The following is a 22809-nucleotide window of genomic DNA, read 5'->3' as shown; positions in this document are numbered from 1 at the left end:
GCCATACCTGCCGGGCACTGGGGGGCCTCACCTGTAGCTCCTTCACCCAGGAGCAGTGCCAGTAGGAGAGCCCAGCCCACTTGACAAAGAACTCTCTCTCCGGAATGCCCTCCAGGGGCTTGGGTGGGGGGACCCCAGGCTCCACGTCGGGCCCCGGCAGCCCCACCATGAAGGGGGCGGGGGGCTCCGTCCACCTCCAGTGTAGGATCCGCTGGACTTTGCCCTTCAGCGGGGGGCACTGTGGACAGAGGAGGGTCCCCAAGTTCAGGGCTTAGCCAAAGGGCCCCACCCTGGGGTTCCGGGGACATCAGGCTGTCGCAAGGCTCTCTCCAACAAGCTGCCCTGCTCCCCAGGTCAGCACCACCATGACTCCGCAATACTGCCCAGTCCTCAGGAGCCCACACAGGCTGCGCACACAGGAGATGGGCAACAGTGGTGTGTGCACATGCACGCACACGCACACACACGCACACGTACCAGAAGCCCAGATGCACACAGGGGAACTGGGGCTGGCCACAGCACAGCCCAGGATCCAGAGGGTCGGGAATCCAACACTGGGAGTGGGCCTGGGGGACAACTGGGAGCATGGGGCCCTTCAAACGCATACAGCGACTGGGGGTGGGAGGGAGGCGCTCTCCTCTCCCTGCCTCCTGCGCTCTCACCACCCCCAGCCCTGGGACAGGAGCCAGGTCCGGGGAGGGTCTGAGTGGGCAGTTCTGCTGTTGTATGGCTTGAAACAAGTCACTTTACCTCCCCGAGCCTCAGTTTTGTCATCTAAAATGGGAATAACAAAGGCCTGTACTCAGAAACTCAGAAATCGGAAATCGGTAAAAGAATGCCCAACGAACGGCGGCTGTGTGGGTGGTGGTAGGGTCACCACCACCACCTGTTTCTTCCTTAGGGCTCAGGAAAAACTGCGTGTGGGTCTCAAGGGGGTGGAGACGCAGAGAGGGTCTTAGTGAGGCAGGGGGTGGGACTCGAGGGTGGGCGAGGGGACCGTGGTGGGCGGGGACTCGGGTCTTTGCTGGTGGCCGGCAGGGCGGGCCCTATAAGGGGCGGGGCCTTGGCAAGTGGGCCCGGAACCTCGCGGGTAGGCCTGGGCCGGCAGACACCGGCCCTCTGTGAGCAAGGCTTTGTGGTGGGCGTGGCCTGGCCCTACAGAGGCGGAGCCTTTGGTGGACGGGCCGGCGCCGGCGGGGCAGGGCCTGGAGCATCGCGGGCAGGGCTTGGGGGTGGGCGTGGCCCGGGCCCGAGGAAGCGAGGCCTTTTGCTGGCAGGGCCTGGTGGGAGCGTGGCCTCGGTGGGCGGGGCAGCGCATTGCCGGGGGAGGGGCCTGGGCGGGGCGGCGCGGGCGGCGCGGGGCGGGCGTAACACTCACAGTACAGCGCGGGCAGAGCCATTCACCGTTTGGGATCTCGGGCAGCGGCGGGTTGAGGCAGTGCAGGTGGTAGGAGGAGGGGCACGCGTCGCAGCAGAGCAGTTCGCCGCCGTCCTTGCACACGCGGCAGAACTCCATGTGGTCGTCCTCCTCCTCCTCGCAGCCGCCCTCCTCCTCCTCGTCGTCGTCGTCCTTTGGCTCCCACTGGATCCCCTCCTTCTCCTGGAGGGGAGAATCCAGGTGGAGGCACCTTGGGCCGGGGCCGCCCTCCAGCACGATGCGACTCCCTCCCTCCCGCGCGCGCCCCTCTCCCCATTCTACACCTCCCCACCGGCTGCGCTATCCCGGAGCCAGGCACCGGCCGCGCCCCCGCCCCGGAGCCTCTGCCACGGGCTTACACAGTGCGGACAGCTCCACTTGCCCTCGGGAGCCTTCTCCAGCTCTGGGTCAAGGCAGACGAGGTGGTAGGCGCGCGGGCAGGTGTCACACAAGATGATCTCCCCGCCCTGCTGGCACACCTCGCAGTAGTCCTGGTGGTCCGTCTCGTAGCCATCGCCATCGTCAACTGCGGAGGAGCGGAGGCGGCTGTGGGGGGCCTGGTCCCCACTCCCAATGCCCAACCAATCGCCACCCCGGGCTGGACTGGTACACGTAGGTGTTTAATAGATGCTGGGTGAATGGATGGTGGATGGATGGGTGAAGAAATGTCTGAAGAAAGGCTGAGGCAGTAAAGGGGTGGCGAGATGGTGGGAAGGTGGATAAAAGGGAGGGAGGGAGGGAGGGAAGAGGATGGGTGGGGGGCTGAGAGGGAAGGGATGTGGGTAGAGGGTGGATTTCACAGGAGGTTAAGAAGCACTTCCTTCTCCAGTGCCCCCTTTGCTAGTGCAAATGCCCGAGGGGGCTACACCGAAAGTCCCTAATTTAGCCTCAGTGGGACAAGACCCCTCCCCTGACCACAGAGACCAGCGAGGTGAGGAAACACAGGTGAACCGCCTGGCCGAGGCCAGGAACGGCTGAGGCATCAGGACGCCCTCCCCTGCTAACCAAGAGGGGCTCTGCACCCCACCCCTTCTACCAGGACAGCCGTGGACCCCAGGGAAGTCCTACTCCTCTTCCTCTTGCGCCGCCTCTTGCTCTTCTTCCCGAGGGCTGTGGAGCCCTCAGAGCGCACGGAGGAGCTGTGGATGCTGGCGCTGTCGAAGTCGGACTCCTCCCGCTCATCCTCCTCGCTCTGCAGGGGGGTGGGGGCTGGTGAGCCTAGAGCCTACCCTGGGGGCTCATCCCAAGGGCCTCACTGGCCTGGGCAGAGGATGGGAAGGGCTCCAGAGGCAGTGTTCTCTGTGGTTCATCTCATCTCCACCTGGCTAGAAACCCCAAAGGCCCCACCCACCAGTCTAGCCGGATATCCTACCACCTTCCCCAAGCCCTGCCCTCTAGCCCTCAGACACAACTCACATTTTCCATCTCTCTCCCCCAGGCCCTGCTCTCCACCCTGCCAAACTCCTACACCTCCCTCAAGGGAAAGCCCTAAGGATACCTCCTCCAAGGAGCCTTCCCAGATCTCTCCTTAACTGGACCTGTTGCACAGCCTGCGTACCAGGTCTGGTCTGTCCCATCTGCCTGTCATTAGCTCTCTCCCAGCGTATCTCCCAAACACGCTCCAGACCGTGAACACCTCCAGAGCAGAGCCCACCGGGGCTGAGCCGAGAGCCTAGCACATGGAAATGCTCAACCAATATTCGCTGAGCTGAGCTAGAGCACCAGCCCCAGGCTGGGTCACACCTGCTGCTCCACGCTCCCCTCTAGAGCAGCTCAACTCAAGTCCTGTCATTTGCCTCTACCAAGGGACACAGAAATGGCTTCCAACTCTGTCCCTCTACAGAGATGGGGCGAGGTGTGGGAAACAGGTGCCCTGTGAGGGTGGGGGAGGTCATGAATGCTCCCCCCCAATAGAGAAGGGAGGGCCCAGAGGCTCAGACGGGGACTTAGGGTCAGTCTGAACCTAGTGCCAGAGCTGGCCCTGGAAGGGCAAGGGAAGGTCAGAGCCCCAGCCCACCTGATCCTGCAGACATGCCACCTTCCTGGGGTCTGGGCTCCCAGCAAACCCGGGCATGCAGGCCCCATCAGGACTCTTAAGGGCCAGCTGACTCTCCCACCTGCTCCCCAGATGGAGCAGAGCCAGAACTGAGCCCCCAGCCCAGCAGGGTAGACAGGGTTGCGCTCCGCCCAGAGTCCTGATTCAGGAGCGTGGACTGAAAGCCCTGCATTCCAGTCACCCTGCCTTTGCGGGGCACACATGTGCACATGCACAGTCACACACATGCAGAACGCATCTGAAGGCTGCTCACATGCTCACACACATTCCAGTCCACTCACACATTTACACACTCACACGCTTGTGCTCACAAATACACACTCGTGTTCACGTGCAGTCCACTCATGCGTTTACACACTCACACTCTCGTGATCACAGATGCATGCACTCCCATTCACACACACTCATGCTCACACACATTCTAGTCCACTCACACATTTACACACTCATACGCTCATGTTCACAAATACACCGTGCTCTCATTCACACACACTCGTCCTGACACACATTCCAGTCTGCTCGCACTTACACACACACACGCTCGTGCTCACAAATACACACTCGTGTTCACATTCCAGTCCACTCGTACATTTACATGCTCATACACTCATGCTCACAAATCCACACTCCCATTCACACTCACACACATTCCAGTCCACCTTCTCGCACACTCACACACACGCTCACCGAGGAGGCTTTCTTCCTCTTGTTGCTGATTCCTCCAAAGCGGAACTTGAGCCCGGCTACCTTCCTCCCCTTGCCCTTTTTCTTGGCATCCTTGGAGCCTTTGATCTTCTTCCTCACTCCGGGCCCTGAAAAGTGACAGTGGATAATCCACGCCCGCCGCGCTCACTCACGCAGTGCCATGATTTCAGTCAGCCCTCAGGGGCTCCATAAGGGAAGGGTTGTTCTGCCGCCACCCCTTTCCAAATGAGAAGGCCAAGCAGGGATGTCCTTGCGTAAAAATGACACGGCAAGTAAGGGGGAGGCAGAAAATAACCCCCACTCTGTCTCTGCTCTGGCCACCGCTGCCCTGTTCCATGAACGGCAGAAATGCCAGTCATCTTGGGAACAGCCCTGCCCTGTCCCCTCGCCTCAAAAAGGAGCTGTTCCCAATGAAGCCGTGGGCCCCCATGGCCAGCAGGGCCACCAAGGGCACACCCACCCCCCTTTTGGTCCAAACCTGGGCCCTGGAGGGCAAGAAGCCCCTTCCCCAGCCGCCAGCCTCCAGGTCATCCCCAGGCCCAGGCAGCGCTGGCACCACTCACGACAGCCCCACCTGTGCCAATCACCCACCACAGACACCAGCCCCCTGGCCAGCGGGCTTGAGGCTATTTTGTAGAGCTGGCTACAGGACAATTAGCCACCTGGGGAGGAACGACCCCTCAGCAGCCTCTCCCACTGCGCTGAGCAGGGGAGATGGGGCCCTGGTGGCAGGTGGCCTTGCCCCGGGCCCTCCTCCAGCCGTATCACACACAGATGGGGCTAGGAGCCCAGCTGTAACCTCCGTGGCACCACAGAAAATCTATTTCAATTTTTCAGGCTCTGAATGGGCAGCTCAGGAAATCAATAGCTCAGTGGCTGGAGCCCAAGAGGAAATGAGCAAGCAAGGCAGGCTGGGAAGGCCCAGGACGGAGGACGGCGAGAAAGGACAGCAGGAAGCAGGCCCTAAACCCCATGTCACTCTGCCCACTGGGCCCCTGCAGAGACCTGGAAAAGGCATACATCATCCCAGAAACCAAAGCTCCTTGGGGCTGAAACAATGGGTCCCCAGAGCTCCCTCAGCCCCCCATCAGAAAAGCTGAGCTACTGGCAACCCCACCTTTGAGAACCCTGAGGAGATGCAGGTCTCTACCCCAATGGGGCCAGAAATCCTCCACCTAGGGGAGATCCCTCCCCCGGGGACTTGAAGTCACAGAGAGCCTCTGCTGTCCCTATTCTCCCCAGACACCAGACACCCACCACTGAGTCCGATTTTGTATTTGGACCTCCTTCCAGGCTTCCCAGAGAAGCCAGCCTGGACCACGACACTCATGCACGTCCATTACCCCAAGGGCTGGGTACTCAGACAAGAGGGGTCAGTGAGCTAACCTCAGGACCCCTTCTCCTCAAACTCAAGAGCCCCCCGGCTCCCAACAGCATGGGCCTCCCCTCTCCATTCCTCCATGCCAAGTCAGAGGGGGCCAGGTGCAAAAATCCCAAAGCTCCAAGCACATTGTCTCCTCTGCTTCACCCCAGCCCCGAAAGGGGAAGCGGGACAGAAGCTACAATGCCACAATCCAGCTGAGAAAGGGCAAGTGGGTCCAAGGTCAACCAAGGCACTGAGTCCTTGGTAAAGCCTGCCTCAGCTGTCCCGGCTGTCCCAGCTGCCCGAGGCTACAGGGGCTGGGGTGGGACTCTGCCAGCAGGGTGCCCACCCACCCACAGCCTTACCCTTGCCCTCCTTGGTCTTGGCCTTGCGGATAGGTACAGGCTGGGGTGCCTGCTGGGGGCTGACAGCCAGCGGAGGGGCGATGGTGACTGTCTCCACGGCCGCGGCCACCGCCGCCGCAGCCGCCGCTGCCGAGCTCCCCTTGAAAGGGTTGTTGGCACTGAACTCCCGCCACTTGGCTCCCAGAACGGTCATCATTTTGGACATGGGGATCTTTGGGTTCTTCTTGGCGATGAGCGGCCTGTGTGGAGTGAAAACATCGCTGTGGAGGGGATGAGACCCCCTGATGACCCAGGCACCCCCTTCTTCTCCCACACCTGGGGTAAGAAGCCCCATGTTCCAGGCTGGGAAAACCGAGCAGAAAGCAAGGCAGGGCACGGGGCAGAGGACACAGCCTGAGAGTCCAGTCCATCCCCAAACACTCCTGATTCCCTATGTATGTGGTTGGTGATCTTCTAATTGGGTTTCCAGACTCTATACCACCTAAGGGACCAGAGGGAGGAGCCTGCTGTGGGCCACTGGGTGTCTGGCCCCATTTCTTCCAGAGCTGAGAGGGGCCATGAGGGCTTAAGACCCTGGGGATTGACCAGGACCACCATCCCAGGGCTCAGGGCAAGAGAAGGCAGGACCATCTGTTAAAATGAAAGGGGTTCTGCCCAGGGTTGGTGTCAGCCTGATGGCCCCCCTGCACCCCAGGAGCCTGGGGCTCTGTCCCCCAACTTGCAGTTCCCATGGATGCTGGCCGTGGTGTCTGGCGGTGCAACCCACCTGAGGAACTGGCTGAAGGCCTTGTAGTTGGTCAGCGTGTGGTAGTCAGCCTCCGAGAACAGGTACTCCACGTCATCCAGGCCCCACTCGGCCATCAGCTGCCCCGAGGACTTGGGCTCCTAGGGACACCCAGGCCAGAGGTAGGGTCAGAGCAGGGTCCTTCTGACCTGCACCCCCACCCCTAGAGCCCCCACCCAGGAGGTCTCCAAATGGGCAGGGAGGCTGTGTCTGCAGTTCGTACCCACCCTCCGCCTCCCGGCCTGCTTGCCCCTTGACCAGTGGGAACAGCTCAGACACCAACTCACGAGGGAGTGCAGGGCCAGGCCTGGGGGTTTAGTGTAGGGGCTCCTGGGGGGAGGCCTGGGGGTTTAGTGTAGGGGTTCCTGGGGCCAGGCCTGGGGGTTTAGTGTAGGGGTTCTTGGGGGGAGGCTCTGCGTACACCCAGGGCAGAAACGGTAACAGAACTCATTCTCTGAGAAGAATGTGTTCTGGGGATTTGGGCACCAAGCCAGAACCACAGCCTACAGGGCTAGCCTAAAGGGCAGCTGTCCCTGGGGAGGCAGCAGGGCTGAAGGTTGCCTGAGGCACGCTGGGGAGAAATGAGGCTGCCTCGGGACATCCCCTGATAGAGTCACACATGGACCCCTGCTGCTCCCCTGCTTCCAGGACCAGGATATGGGACATGGGACAAGGGCCCAGCTGAAGGCAGACATGTGAGAGGGTCCCTTGGCTACTGCTTCACTTTCAAGCTGGGGCACTGAAGCTCAAGGAGGTGAGACTCCCCAGGGGCACACAGTGAGCTCCCCAGACAGCCAGGCCAGCTGGGGTGGGGGGTGGGGGTGGAGGTGCTGGCTATGAGCTTGGGCTCTAGAGCCAGACAGACCCTGGTTCTAATCCGGGCTCTACCACACTCTGGCAACGAGAGGTGGACTAGCTGCTTCACCTCTCTATGCCTGTTTCCCCATCTGTAAAGCGGATAGCAGTACCTGCCTCCCAGGAGGGGGGGGGGGCCCTATTCCAAACTCGAAGGGTTGCACTGGTTCCAGGAAGCCCTGCCCCAGCCCCACCCACTGACCCATTCAGCCAATTGGCACTCGCCAGACCCAGGAGTGGTCATTGGCCCAGATGGGAGTCCAGTGGCAGGTGCCGCTGGGTCTCCCGTGTAGACAACGAATGAGGACTCAAGTCTGCTTTCCCAGCTAGTGGAGGGGGCCGTGGGTACCAAGAAACCCAGAGCTGCGGTGACACCCATTCTCAGCCACAAGGGTGCCTGACCAGAGCCTGAAGCTGACCCCCAGAGGCAGGGTGAAGGATGTGAAGACACAGGCCCTGGGTAACACCCCAAGCTGGAAGCCCCTGGCCTCTCAACTCCTCGGGCACTGATCCAGCAAACCCCATCACTGATGAAGCCCCTCAGAACTGGGCTGTCCGCCCCCTGCAGCAGAAGACCACCCGGGAGGTGCACCCAGCCTCCCTCGGTCCCAGGAGCTGAGAACCAGGCCTGCCTGCCCAGTGCTCCCTGGCCTCCCATTCTCTGTGACCAGTCAGCGGGGCTCCCCTGTGGGATGCCCTCCCGTGGTCCACCTGCCCCCACAACACGCAGCCATCCCTGGAGGCCTCTCGGACCTTGCTCCCAGCAGGAAGCAGAGCGGCGTGAGCCTGAGCGGGTGACAGTGCCGTGGGAGAACCCTGGACCGTGCCCACGAGTTCATCTTGCAGTCTGTCAGCCCTCAGCTATGATCGGTCACAGATGACTCACAACACACCTGCTGGCTAATGAAATCCCTCTGGGCGTGGGGACACCATGGCGCTTCCTGACTTCAGCCGCTGACAGCCACCACTTCTGCCTCACCCAGCAGGACCCATATATACAGAGCCCTCATCTCGAACTCCATGGCCAGCCCAACCTGAGCTTGGGGGCCGTGCCCACGGAACAAAGGAGGCAGAGTGCTCTGTCCGCTGACACCTGCCACTGCCCAAGAACTGAGCCCAGGCCCATCCCCTCCCCGAGGAGCCCTGCAGTGGTTGTGAGACCGGAGGGGCCTCGGCCTGCTTAGCATCAGGCTGCACACACAGGGAAGCCGCTTTCCCCCAGGGAGAGCCCTGACTGGTGCTCACTGGGACACCCTCCCCGACGCCCACGTGGCCAGAAATTCAGAATACACGCTGAATAACAAAGTTCCCCTTCTGCCCGGAGTGGAGCCATCCGGCCCCTTCCTGCTGGCAGAGGCTCCATTTGCTGGTTGATTTTCCCAGAGTGCTCCAGGGGAGAGGCTCCTGACACGAAACTTAAGCCCAAACACCGCCCTCCTCAGAGCTGTGCGCTCCAGCGAGAGCCCCCCGCCAAACTCCTAAATGTCACCCATCGTTATTTCATCGTTATTTCAAATGTGTCTCCAGGACTTGGGACACAGTGTTGCTCACACACTTTCATCCAACCTCCACGTGCACGCAGGCACGCCCACAGGCCCACCTGCCCCCAGCAGCCACACACACACACACACACACACACACCCGTGGGGAAGGACACTCTGGCCCTTTGCACGCAGAAAGCAGAGAACTGACTTGAAGCCTTGGCCCATGCAGGCCAGGCGTCCTGCTGGAGCCCAGGCCCCTCCGGCCGGGCTCAGGGCTTACCTTTAGACACCCATCATCATTATCATCCTCATCATCATCCTTCCTTTTTCGCTTGGCTTTTTTCTCCTTCTTGTCCTTGAGCTTTTTCTTCTTCTTTTTATTAGGGGAGTAGTCACTGCCCTCACTCTCCGACTTCTCTTCCAGATCCTCTTCATTTTCTGACAGCTCATCATTGCTCCCCTGGAAGAGAAAGGAGGATGGTGAGGGCAACAGGGGCCTGAAGAAAACCCTGAGTCCTGGGCAGCAGGACTGCCCTGAGTGGCCCCCTGGCACAGTGAGTAGGCCCACGGATCATTCAGCGTTCCACTGCTCACAGCTCAGCACAAGCCCAGCGGGAGGGGCTGCCCCGAGCCAGCACTGGGCAAGGGTCCTGCCCCTGGTGCCTGGGCCACAGCACCTGGTGGAGTGCAGCCGGCCTGGCCTGCCCCGGGTGGAGCTCAGGCTCTGCTTCAATCAGAATCAGGTTTCTACAGACTCGAGGATTTTAACCAGTGTTATGGAAGAGCGCTGGGACCCAGGAATTCCTGCAGGACGCGATGTCCAGAGCCAAAAAACAAAGTGCACGAGAAAAACCCCAGGCAAATGGGCAGGCAAAGCACAGGGGGTGTGACCCAACCTCTGTGCAGACGTGTGCACCCCATGGAGTCGCACCTGTCGAGAGTAACCTGTAATTACTGTAGAAACTGTCCCAGTTTCATCTGTCTGTGGGCTCTCCAGAAGCTGCTATGGCACGAGCCCACCTTCTCCACCACCCCCACCCCGGCCGCTTCGTCTCGAGAGGAGACAAGGTAATTTAGGCAGCTCTTAAGCTTGGCTCCCTTGATTTAGTTTCCCGTCTGTACAGGCAGCAAATGGCCCATTTATATGGAGATAAGGGCGTTCACAGCCAGAGCGTCCCCACCAGAAAGGCACTGCCCTTCCAAGGAGGCTGTTTGTTTACTCTCCGCCTTTCCAGATGCAAGCGGACTGGCAAAGCCCTTCCCAGCCCCCTCCTGGCCTGGGTCTGCAGGAGAGGCTGGGCACTGAGGCTCCAATTTCCAGCACGGGGCTTGGCATTTTCGAGCCGGCTGTTGACTGTTTTCAAGGTGAGCAAAGAGAAGCATGGGAAAGACAGAGAACTGGAGAGGTGGAAAATGAGCTTGGGAAACAGCACTGAAGGGGAGAAGGCTGAAGAGGAGGTGGGGAGGGGGCAGGATAGGGTAGGGGAAAGAGCAGAGCGGGTGGGAGAAGGGAAGGGAGAATCAAGGGCAGCAGATCTGTCTGGAGGCTCTTGAGAGGGCCCCACCAGATCTCTGCCCTTTCCAGGCACACTGTAAAGAGTTGAGAGTCTTTCCCCAGGAGGGAGGCTCTTCCAAAGACACAGCTGGGAAAGGACTCCCCCACGGGCTCTCTGCACTTCCCGACTGTCTCCCCCTGGGCTCTCTGCTTCCAAACCTTTTATGCTCATTAAGCTGCTGAGTCAGTGTGCTGGCTGGCCGGTTGGCAGACAGCAGGGCCTCTGCGCCTTTCCGGAACTGGGTGTTTCCCGGAATACTAACTCTCGCTGTGCGGGGTCCCAGGGGCGAAGCTGGTCCTGGCTGCTGCTGGAACCTGCCTGGGGCAGGCAGCCTTGCGAGGGCTCCTGCTCCCAGGGTAGATGCCAATGCAGAGCCCTGGGACCACAGCTCCCAGCTCTGCCACAGTCCTCTGGGGAGGAAGGGGTCAGACAGGGACATCTATTTTCCCCGAGGTGTAGAGTTCGGCCAGTGTCAAGAGACCACCTTTGAAGAGACCAGAGAGACAGGCTCTACCCCAGCCCTCACCCCAGCAAAGGTAAGGATGGGAGAAGAAGGCGGCCATGAATTTCAGCACCTCGGACAGAGGCTGTGGGGCGGCCGTAGGGAGGGGCATGGGGCTGGCCCTCAAGCTGCCCTGGGGTGGACCCCATACACCGCACCCAGACCGGCAATGAGGCAGGATGACCCATGTCTGATACCCACTCGGCTGAGAGTCGAGTGGCCTGACTGTGGGTCCTGAGGCTCCCTAGGGAATCTGCAGGACACAGAAGGCCTAGGAGCTCTGTCCCTTGCTAGCCTGGAACTAGGCAAGTCACTAGAGCCTGACCTCAGCCTCCTCATCTGTGAAATGGGGATTCAACAAGGGTGGCAAGAGGCACAAAGGAGATGGCATGAGAGGAGGCTGCACACATTTTGAAATGGGAGAGACCCAAGCACCCATGACCCCAACTCTGCTTAGAAGACAAAGATGCAGGCCAGATGACAGACTTAAGGACATCACCAGCCTCACCCTTCGTGTTTCTGCAAGTCAGGAGCAGGCTAAGCCAACTGCAGAGCCGCAGCTGGGTGACCTACAGTGCAGTTGGGCAATCAGATGCCGACAGAAGAGGCCATTGTGGCAACACCTGAGGGAGGGCTGACCTGGGCGTCTGATGGGAAGTAGGCATTACCGTGTCCCAAGTGCAGGAGAGGTGAGGAGTGACCCGCACAGCTCCACATGCAGGGCCCAGAAAGAGCTGGGGGGAGGGAGGGCGGGGAGGGCACCTCCAGCAGATTTCACCGTCCGTATGTGTAGCGTGGATGCCAGGCCTGGAGAAAGGCCCCAAGCTGAGCACTGCCAGAGGGCTGGCCCAGCGTCTGTTCCAGGGCTAAGTGGCAGAGCAGGAGGGCCGAGATCCTCCTCAAGGAATGAGTGACAGCTACGGCAGGGCACATCCGCCACTTACCGGTCCCCAGTGGCCCCCTGGGTGATGGCAGTGGTGGCAGCCCCTCGTTTTAGGGACAGGGGAGACTTCTCCCTCCACTGTCTGCCTGCACCAAGGAAAGCCCTCTCAGAAAGAAAGCTCTGATTCTCCACTTCTCCCAACTCATCACCTGTTCCTTGATCCTTTCCAGGAGGTGCCTTCTCTCCCCCACCCAACCAAATGGAGTTCACAGGGCCTGGGTCCACCCCTACTTGCACCCCAATCTCATCCAAGCCCTCCTGACTGCTCGGGGTAGGGTGGGGGTGCTGGCTGAGGTGCAGGACGGGTCTTTGGAGATGGGTTTCCCACTGGCATCATAAGCCTGTATCCACAGCATATCTCTGCATCCAGCTGTTTGGACCCTTCAAGACCCGGGCCTCCTTTTTCCTTCCCCCAGAATCTTTCCCTGCAGAGAAAGGGGCTAGGGGAAGGGCAGCAAGTGGTTCTGAAAACAACATGAAGAGGAGTGAAGCAGGAGCGGGACCTGGAGGGATACAGCACCAGCCAGTGGCAAGAAGGAAAGAATAACTGAGAACCAGGGGTAGACCAGCCGGGTCAGTATCGTGGAACTTACAGAAGGGGTTTTGGGCCAAGCCATGTTCAGGGAAGGAGACACAGACACAGAGCAACACCGTCCTATTAAAGCCCTGAACCAGTCTCAGCCCCAAGCCACACCACGGGCTGTGAACACGGTTGGGGCTTTGACCTTGACGCTGTCCTTTGGGCTGTGGCCGCCCCAGGGGTGACTACAGGGGAGGCACCTCACGGTACAAGAATCTTAGTGGACTCAAAGTTCCCAACAGAATCCATCTGCTGCCTTCAACACCACGCCCAGGCTGCATGTGTGCGGAGCTGGGGGTAAGCGGGAGGGCTCAAGTCCCGACCCCCGGCCCACTGAGGCCACAGTATGGCACCAACGCAGGCCCCGGGGACCCCAAGTGGACAGTGTCCGCCCGCCCTTCCTCCTCCCCAGCTCCGCGGATGCCTTTTATCCGGGCCTCCCATCTCCCTCTCCCTTCCCTCTGCACCCAGTGCTCAACACACACGCGCATCTCCCGATAAAGGAGGCATTTACACTCAAAAGGGAGGATTCAGAGAGTTGGTCATTCTCAATTTGGGGTCCTTCAAGATTGAGAGGGAAAAAGAAAGAATGAAATATGAGCCTTCCCATTCACGAGTGTTATAAACAGTTATAATTTAGCACTGAATAATTGGTTGCTATGGTAACCGCTGCAGTACAGGTTGAAATCATTTCTCCCTCCTGCGCTGGGCCTGACAAGGAGCTTCATCTACATATGCTCAGGTTCTGGCCGCAGCCCGGTTGTTTTATGTAAATCACGATCCGAGACTTGCTGCCGGTCCCCACCCCCCAACCCCCACTCCCCGCCAAAAAAAACCCGCAGCCCCTCTTCTGCCTCCACCCACCGCCTTATCTTGGGTCCACCTGGTTGGAGATGGTGGGGAGCACAGGGTGTAATCCCCCTCCCCACGTCCTGGGGACCCAGGCAGGCAGGGCGGATGGGTGGGGGGCACCGGGCGGCCAAGATGCTGCTCTCTGGCTACAGCCCGCTCCAGACCCTCTAAGACCTGACAGCTGGCTGAGCCCTGCTCTCAGGAGTACAGGGGAGGGGGCAGCAATGACCTAAGGGTCACCTTGGGGGCCTGCCAGGCGGCACCCAGTCATCTGCAGGCCTCCCACTCACTGGGCCCTCCACCCCTAGTGAGAAGCAGAAGGAAGGAGAGAGGGTGAGCAAGTGAGGGGAGGGCAGAGGGTGGGGGTTGGAAAGGAGGCTGGAGGGGAAGGAGAAATGGAGAGGATGAGGGGAGAGAGTGAGGGAGCAAGAGGTGGCTGAGGCCCAGGCCAAGCTCCTGCCAAAACAGCAGAGGGAGACACAGAGGGGCCGAGGCAAACAAGCATATTGTCAGGTAGGTCCCAGGGAAGAAGGGAGGAGTGAGATCCGAGTGAGCCCGACACTGGGTAGGGGGGAGGAAAGCACCAGCCCTCCCAGGCTTTGGACACCACTGGCCCTCCCAGCCACCGAACACGGCCCCCCCCTCCAGGCCCGGCCTCCCCACTGTGCAGACACTGCCCACTTCTAGCCTCCTGCCTGGCCAGGGCAGGGTGGGGAGGGGAGAGTCCTGCTCAACTGTGTGCCCAAGAATGAGAGGGAAAATTCAGCCCTGCCTGCAGCACCCCTGGTGGTCCTTCATCTGCATTTGGGAACTGGGCTGACCTGCATGAGGGCCTGAGACCAAGGACCAGAGATCACTGGGTGTCCGTCCAGGTCCAGTGTCCATGAAAGCAGCTGCCAGAGAGAAAACGCCCAGGAGGAGCTGGAGGCGGGGAGGGGGGGCGGTTCGTGCAGGAAGCTCCTGCCCTCGACCAGGGCACAAGCACGAGGCCCCACGATCCTGGACTCCACCTCCCCCCACAATGTCCAGAGAGCCTCAGGTCTTGGGGGGTGAGGACGACATGTCAAAGCCTCAACCAGAAGGTCTGTCCCTGCATCACAGGGTCCTGCCTGCCCCGAATCATGGACGCTCTGTGACATAAAGATGAACGACACTCGAACGTCCCGCTTAAAAGGACAGGGCATTTCTTATCTGACCTGCAAAGTTCTGTACGGGCCACTTTTGGTGTCTCGCACTTGAACCTGGCTCTTAGGATACCCCCTGGCAGCTGAGATCTTTCTCCGCAGACCCAGGCAGAGCAGCCAAGACCCCCTCGGGGCCCTGACCCACCCCCCAGCTGGCCCAACCCCAGCAGGGCCCCCACAAACCTCTTTCTTCTTCCGCTTCCCTTTGGGCCGGTTCTCCTTGAGCTTCTTGGATTTCTTCTTCTTGGGAAGGCCCACGGGCTCCTCAGGGAAATAGTCATCAAAGGCTCCAAGGCCACCATCTTCTTCTTCTAGGGGAGTCAGAAGTGGGAGGGGATGACCCTGCTGCTTCCCTCAGGGAGGCCCCCCGTGGGACAGCCAGCCCCACAGGCATCCACCTGCCTCCTTCGCCCCCACCCCTCCTTCCCTGCACACAGTGGCTGGCCCCGGCCTCCTCCCAAGCCCTCAGAACCACCAGCCCAGATGCAGTGAGTGCAGTCCCAGCTCAGGCGGGCTGTGTCCCAGGTCCCCACTTCCCTGGACCTGTCCTCCCCTCGCTGTAAAATGGGACAATAACCACCCACCCTGACAGGACAGGACGGCGCTCGGAAACAACGTTCTGAGCAAAAGTGAACGGCTAATTAAGAGTCCGTGGCCCCCCCAGCGGGAAAGCAGCCCCACAGAAGCACAAAGCCATCTCCGGCCGCTCCAGGGAGGGTCGGGGCCTACTTCCGCCCTCCAGAGGCCTACAGCGTGGCCGGGAGATGGCTTGTGAATGGGGACGGACGGGTCACATCACCCCAGGACCACCTGGAGCCACGTGGGGGGTTTGGAGGGAGACCAACAAGGAAGATGCCAGGTTCCCCCCTTACTGGGGATCAGAGACCACATCGCCTCTCCCGCCCGAACCTGCACACACACCCACACGGTACACGCACCCCCAGTCACACACGCAGGATGCCAAACTTGTTCCGGCTGGGCACCCAGCAAGATGCGAAATTCCACAGACACATGCGGCATCCGCCACACGTGGGTTTCCAAAAGCGGCCACGAGTTCCGAGCTCCCCTCCCTCCTTCATGAATTTAAAAGGCCAAGAGGGGAGCAGGACAGGTGTGTGTGCAGCAGGATTATCTTTGAAGAAGGAGCTGGCTTCCAGCTTCATGCCACCCCCCCAAAAAAGGAGAGGACTTGACATGTGGCCCCGGGGCCTAACTCCCACCCAGGAAATCAGAGGTGAGAAAGGGCAGTCAGCTCTGAGTTCCCAGGGGGTGGGGGGTGTTAGGCAGGGGAAGAAAGGGAGAGTGGGGAGGGTCCTCTTGGGGGCAAACAGCAGCAAGAAACAAACCCCCCAGAGTAGAGATGCATCCAGAAGGAAGCCACCAAACCTCCCAAGTCCACAAACGGGGCCCACCAGAGACCAGGGCTCCACGCCAGCCAGGGGGCCGGAGCACCCACAGCCAGGCTGTCCTACCCCATCCCCCTGTGCCCAGGGGAGCAAAGACAAGAGCCAACTGGGGTTCCCCCCACACACAGGGATTGAGGGGACACACAACAGGGAATTTCAGCCTGAGGGGTCTGCCACCCCGTGACCCTGAGGAGGGCACCCAGGAGACTTTCATAGGGAAAGGTGGCAAGGTGACCCTGCTGAATCGAGTTAAAAGAAACACAGCCTCCCACCCACCCGGCCCAGGAAGCCCACCACCACACATCAGGGTTGTTGGCCGCGTGAGCCGGACAACAGCACAGTGCAGATGTGTCCGCCCCCCGCAGGTGCTCAGACACCCAGGACACCCCGACATCCGGCCTCCCGTCCTCCACACAGGTCCCCCTCATGCCCTGCCTGGGACCCCTGTCCCCTGGAGTCCCCAGGGTCACATGGCTCGCATCGCCACACCCTGGGTGCAGCTAGAGGGCGCTGGCGACTCCTGTGGCCAAGTGGCTGTCCTGCCATCCCAGGGCCCTGCAGGGCTGGTTCCCACCCAGGGGGCAGGTGCCGCTGCACCACTGTGCGGGGGGGCCCCCCCTCTGTCCCGAGGCCCCCCTCCAGGGAGGGGTGTGGTACAGCCCCCAGGAGTCCATGGGGGTAGGCAGCAGGGCATGCCCAAGGCCCAGGCCCCTCCCCAACCTGCTGGGCAAACACAGGTGTGGAGAGACTCCCGGCCGGACCAGGAGCCGCTGCAGAGAAGGAGGCCCGCTCAGTGGTCCTGGCTGGCACGGGGGGCACTGCTGCCAGGCCTTGGCCCGGGCTATGGCACGCAGGGCCAAGCAGGGGGTGGTCAGCCCAAAGCTGAGTTTAATGTGAGCCAGGTCTTGAGCGAAGCCAGGCTGAGCTGACCCTGTCCCGTCCTGTCCCTCTTCGCCCTGGTACAGGAGGGGCAGGGATTTCTCAGACCAGCTGAAAACATGCACGGGGATCCCCAGAGTCATCCTGGAGCGGCAGGGTCTGGAGGTCGTGACGGAGCTGTCCATCCACACCCCCACCCCTGCCTCCACCTCCCCCAGAGCCACAGGGAGACTGCCTGGGCAGAGCCACCCCGCCACCCTGGCAATGCCCAGCGCTGGTTATATAAGAGGCTCGGGCTGATGCAATCGGGAGGGCCCCCTCCCTCCTGCCACTTCCCCAAGTCCCCTGTTCCCTCAGTGGGGCAGTCCCCCAGACTGGGAAGGCCAGCTGAGCACACAGTCGCTGACGGACCAACTGGCCAACAGAACACACAAGGGGACGAACAGGTGGCTGTGTGAGGTCATCTGCCTGGAGCGGAGGGCAGGGGGTCAGGGGATGCCCCACACTCTAGCCCTAATCCACGCCCAGAATGAGCCTCAGAGGGTAAGGCCCCAGGCCCTCTGCCCATGGACAGAGCTCCTCCTCCACTCCCAGAAGACTTCATGGCCCAGGGCCATCTGCCTGATTAAATCCCTCCTCCAGGAAGGTTCCAGAGCTGGCACAGTAGGATAGGGACCCCACCCTGCCCACTCCCCATCTGTCCCTGCACCGATTCTGGTAGCCCTGAGGACACCCCAGGGCTGAGCTCTGTGACACTCCCTCCCAGCATCTCATGACCCCCCGCACCCCGTCTTCGCCGTGGCCCCATCGCCCCCTCCTGCCTGCCTGCTGCAACAGCCTCTGAGCTTTCTAGAACCAGACCTGGGGAGTCACAACCAAGGCACCCTGCCCAGGGCCTCTCAGCGGCTTCCCGAGCCCCCAGCCCTGTGCCCCCTCCTCAGGGCACCGTCGGTGGTAAGGTGGGATCCCACTCACCCTGGGGTGAGGGTCCCAGGAAAGAGCAGCCCCATGACTCCCTGCCCCATCAGCTCCCAGCCCCTCCTGGCCACCCCCACAGCCCCCTGGCCCACCCGGCAGTGCTCTCCCGCACAAGCCCTGCCCCTCCAGGGCCCAAGGCTCCATCGATCCAACTTGGGCTATAATTAGGACCCATTAGCCTTGTTATCTCTGCTACCTCCTGACCGTCCAGGTCGGAGCAGGGGGGGGAGGGGGCAAGGAAGCTGCTTCAGAGACAGAGACAGGCAGAGGGACAGAGGGGTGGAGACAGAGGGGCAAAGAGAGAGACCTCTGCTGCTTCTTCCTGAGCTCACCCACAGCCCTCTCCCCGGCTCCGCCCTGGGGGACCCCCAGGCTGGCCCAACCCTGAGCGAGCTGGGTGGGCCCTTCTCGGGGTAGCACGTTGTAACGGCGCCAGTACGGACGCACGGCCAGCACGGCGCCTGGAGCAGGTAGCAGGTGTTAATTTGTACTAATTCATCGACTCCACACGGGAGCCCTGAGAGATGGTACCACCACCCCCATTTGCAGAGAAGGAAACAGGCTCAGAGGGCTCCTGATTTACCCATTCACGGCCGACAGGTGGCAGAGCCAGGGTGGAGCCCGGACGGGTGGTCCTCACCCCTGCCCCTCTCCAGGCTCCTGAGCTCCCCCAGAATTCAGACTTCCCCCACATTTACCTAGCAGGCACTTAACCAGCATGGCCTGCGTGCCGAGCTCAGGCCTCACCCTGGGACGCCAAGGTGACTCAGGCCGGCCCTTGGTCTGGAAAGTCCCACAGGGCCCCTCAGAGGGCGAGGGTTAGTCTACCACACGCTCGGCCCCGGAGCAGGTTATGCCCTGCCCAGCCTCTGCCCCCTCCTCTGGGCAAGAACGCAGCCCCCCAGGGAGCTTGGCAGACGCAGGTGATCAGAGCAAAAGGAAAGCATATGATTGTGGAGGGAGAAGTTAGGTCCTCTGATCTGAGGGTGGTTGAAGGATTTGGGGGCCCAAGCCAGGTGCAGGGACAAGAGCTCCAGTGCCAGGGTCCAGAAAGGCAGGCCAGTCTGCCAGTAGTGGGGACTCAGCTCAACACCCGCCATCTTCTCCGGGGCCTGGGGAGGAGGCTCCTTCCGTTCTGCCCTTCCAGCCCACCACCAAGCAGGGGGCAAGATCACCTGGTGGCCAGGAAGAGGGAGGGACAGGGGAGTGCAGACCTCAAACCAACGCCCCTTCCTGGAGGGTTACCCCCAATCCCTTCCCAGCTGAGCCCATTTCTTCTTCATCCTTAAATGGGCCTATCAGTGCCTTCTCGTGGGGTGACGGAGAAGTAAAAGCCGTGAGACGCAGAGTAAGTGGTCGGCAATGGCAGGTAGAGCCCAGGCCCCCAGGGGGGTGACAGAGGGTGGGGGTCTCCAGTTTGTGCACTGCTGAGCCAGGGGTTCCCAAGGCCTCTCTAGGGCTAGCGGAGGGGGGGGGCACCAAGATGAAGGTTTCCATGAGTCTTTGGAACACCCCTATACCACAGGCCCTCTGCTGATAATGGGGGGTCAGTACTCCCGCCCAAGAGAGGATTAGTAATTTATTTATGACATTTAACAAAACCCAGACATCACCTCATTGGCGTCTCATCAAAGAAAGCATCAGTTCTGAGCACTCTGGGCAGGCAGGCAGGGGCGGGGAGTGGGGCGAGAGGTGAGGCTTATACCCTAAGGGACTAGGGCCAGGGAGAGAGTGAGGATGAAGAGGACAGGGACCCAGGGCAAGCAGGGACAGGCCCCCATGCAGACCCAGAGCACAGGCAGGGAGGAGGAAAGAGAAGCAAGGAGGGAGGGGAGGGGGAGACACAGCTGAGGGTCAGGAAGAGACAAAGGCAAAAGTGGGAAACGAGGGACAGCCAAAGAGAGAGAGAAGCACTTGGGGAAGACAGACTTGGAAAGAGACAGAGGGAGGGACAGACATGGGGGCAGAGTGAGAAAAAGAGACAGGGAGAGAGAAATAAGGACAGAGCGAAAGAGAAGGCAGAAAGCCTCAAAAATTTTACCTGCAAAAGCCCCAGAAAGTTAGAGACCACATACTGTGTTCTGTACCTGGTTTGGAGAAGATACTTGACACATCGATGCTGGGGGGGTGGATGGGCGGAACGTTGGATGGACGGATGGACGGACGGATGGGGGATGGAGAGAGGGTAGGATGGCTGGTTGGTGAGGGGTGGGTGTATGGTTGGCTGGTTGGTTTTATGGTTGGACGAAGAGATGTTTGGTGTGAGGCTAGATAATGGGTGGCTGGATTCATAGGAGGCTTGGTGACTGAATGAATTGATGAAATGGTAGATCAGTCTGGAATGAAGTGAATATTCCACAGGCCAAGGCACTGGGCAATGCATGCTGGTCACTTTGCCTTCCTCTTCCCAATATTAAATACAGGCTCCGCGGGACCCCCAAAACCCACATTTCCCCACAGGGGTGGGGTTAGCTAAGAAGGCAAGAACCTTGGGAATCATGGCTATCACTCCCTCCCGGCCCCGGGCCTGCAGGAAACCTAAAATGCTCCTGTGATGGGGGCCAGTCCTGGGGGCCTGGGGTGGGGGGGACACGGGCCCGTCAGGTGATTCTGGGGCCAGAGCGGTCACACTGCCTGGCCAGGAGAGAGGCTGGGCTCACCAGCTCGGGGAAACCCACCCCTCTGGCTGTGATTGGCGGGGGTCAGCCAGGCTGGGAACTTAAAGGGAAAGGCTGGGGGCACTGAGCCCCTCCTTCTCTCCCTCCGGCCCCACCCTGGGGGTCACACTCCCACGCCCCCCAGCTTACTAGGTGAGGGTGGAAGTCTCAGAAGCATTTCCTTGGAAGGGCAGGTCCGCCGCCCCCCTGGACGGTGCTGATGACAGTAGTCCCAGTTTATTGGGCACCTATTATGTTCTGGGCACTGTGACCTAAATGTTCCACGTGCACTGTCTCACCAGTCCTCACAATAACCCTCTGTGAGGTAGCCAGGGCTATATCCCCACTCCACAAGTGGGGACACTGAGGCAGAGGGGCTGGGGAGCGTGCCCGGGCTCAGTCAGCTCTCAAGCGGCAGAGCCCAGAGCCCTCACTTTGACCAGCCCTGCCGCCCCCAGCGCTCCGGAGGGATTTGGCAGCTGCCAGGCCCCGAGCCGGGGAGGCAGACACCCACCCTGCCTCCCCCTCCAAGCAGGCTCGCCCACCGGCCTCGGTGCCAGAGCGCCGGCCGCACTGAGCCCCGTGTGGGAAAGAACACTGCTGAGGGGGAGGGGAGGATGGGGCACAATGGAAAGAAAGATTTGACAAGACGAGTCCAACTGCTGCAGATTTAAAAACGAGTGCGAGGGCTCCCAACACGCTAGCTCCTCCGGCCACAAACTGTGCTCCTTCGGAACCAGCTGGCCCCAGGTCCGGGTGGGTGACAGCCATGAGCTCAGGCGGAGGGCCGCAGAGCAGCTGTGATGGAGGGCTAGGGGGCCAGCTGGCCAGCACCCGGGGAGAGACACGAGGCCTGGGCTGAAGCTGTCACCGTGTCCGGAGGCCGGGGGTGAGCTAGGGACCCCCAGCCTTCAAACACGGAGACCACAACCACCTCCTGAGCACCCACGGTGCCGGGTGCCAGGCACAGCAGGTGATCAAATCAGTCACACTTGAGGGGGGCGCCCAGAGACACAGAAGTAAGCTGGCCCTGATATTCCAGTGAGTAGGAAGTGCTGCCAAGAAAATAAAGCATTAAATGGCCCTGGGGGGTGGAGCCACACTTGGGGCAAGAGTTCAGGGAGGGCCTCCCCATAGAGACAGGTGGACTGGGACGTAGATGACAGCAAGGAGGCAGCCATGAGCAGAGAAAAGAGTGGGTCAGACAGATGTCACAGCCAGTGCTCAAGGGCAGGACGGAGTTTGGAGTTCGGGGGTTCCAGAAGCATCAAGGAGGCCAGTGTGGTTGCAGTTCAGAAACAAGGGCGGGGGGGAGATGAAGGTGGAATAGAAGAGGAGTTCATCGATCCAGCCAAGCAGTGGGGGCTTCACCTGATTTGTGTTTATAAAGGTGACCCTGGCTGCTGAGGGGAGGGTGGTCAGCAAGGTCTACTTAGGAGGCTATGAAGTGGACCAGGAGCGGAGGACAGAGCCTTGGGCCATGGACACGGAGAGGGAACTGGGAGCTCGGGAAGGCTCGGGACATCTAGCCTTGCAGAAGGATGAGGCCACAATCCCCGGGCCAGAGGGACTGGAGACCGACCTCTTCTCTGCAGGGCTTTGGGGTTGCTCCCAGAGGGCCTGGGGACCTCACCCCTCTTCCCCACCTTGCCCTGGAGCAATGGGCATAAGCAGGGAGAATAGGTAGTGAGCAGGTGACTTTGACAGAGACCCAACCCCTCTGGCCCAAATAGAGTGAGACAGGTGCCCATCAACCCTCCCCACACTCTGAGCCCCGACACAGCCAGGAAGAGCCGGAGTATGTGGGGAAAGTGGACAGGGGACCCCATCAGGGGTTCAGTGAAGACCCAGAAATAAGCCTGTTAATGCATGTTCAGCTGTCCACTGCCCCATCAGTGCCACAAAGGGGCCACGCCCCAAGCACCACCGGGAATTACTGAGGAAGCCAGAGAACAGCTTAGGGAGGAGGCAGCCTCCTGGGTAGAAAACAGCCATGGGTTTCAGTGCCTCTACGGGGCCTCTGTGTTCCCTCCCAGGAAATGGACCTAATTCCTTGCACCCAGGGATATAACAGTCAACTATTGTCCAAACAACCCCTTCCATAGGGACCACCTCACCCACCCACCCCAACTGGAGCAGGCTCTTTGCAAACTTGGCCAAACTGTCTGAAAGGAGGAGTGAGGCCAGGCTCTGGAAGGGGTCCTAGTCACAGTGTTAAAGCAACCAAACAAGTGGGGAGGGGG

The 22809-nt window shown here is 60.6% G+C and overlaps 1 protein-coding gene across 1 annotated transcript in view; it reads right to left on the bottom strand.

Annotated features, from left to right (window-relative positions):
- CHD5 (chromodomain helicase DNA binding protein 5) overlaps positions 1–22809 on the bottom strand; it is a 59348-nt gene that overhangs the window by 35202 nt on the left and 1337 nt on the right. The window contains exons 2-10 of the mRNA XM_087858273.1: positions 14830–14957; positions 9310–9489; positions 6673–6791; positions 5907–6145; positions 4161–4285; positions 2486–2609; positions 1777–1943; positions 1379–1600; positions 32–238 (exon numbers count right to left, since the gene is read on the bottom strand). Coding sequence (XP_087714399.1) covers positions 32–238; positions 1379–1600; positions 1777–1943; positions 2486–2609; positions 4161–4285; positions 5907–6145; positions 6673–6791; positions 9310–9489; positions 14830–14957 — 1511 coding nt within the window. The remainder of the gene's footprint in view (positions 1–31; positions 239–1378; positions 1601–1776; positions 1944–2485; positions 2610–4160; positions 4286–5906; positions 6146–6672; positions 6792–9309; positions 9490–14829; positions 14958–22809) is intronic.

Source organism: Ursus americanus, chromosome 33 (genome assembly GCF_024610735.1).
Source record: "Ursus americanus isolate L20-20 chromosome 33, mUrsAme1.1.p, whole genome shotgun sequence".
In the NCBI taxonomy this organism is placed as follows: Eukaryota; Metazoa; Chordata; class Mammalia; order Carnivora; family Ursidae; genus Ursus; species Ursus americanus.
Note: the sequence above shows the minus strand (reverse complement) of the source record. Positions and strands in the feature narration are given on the sequence as shown.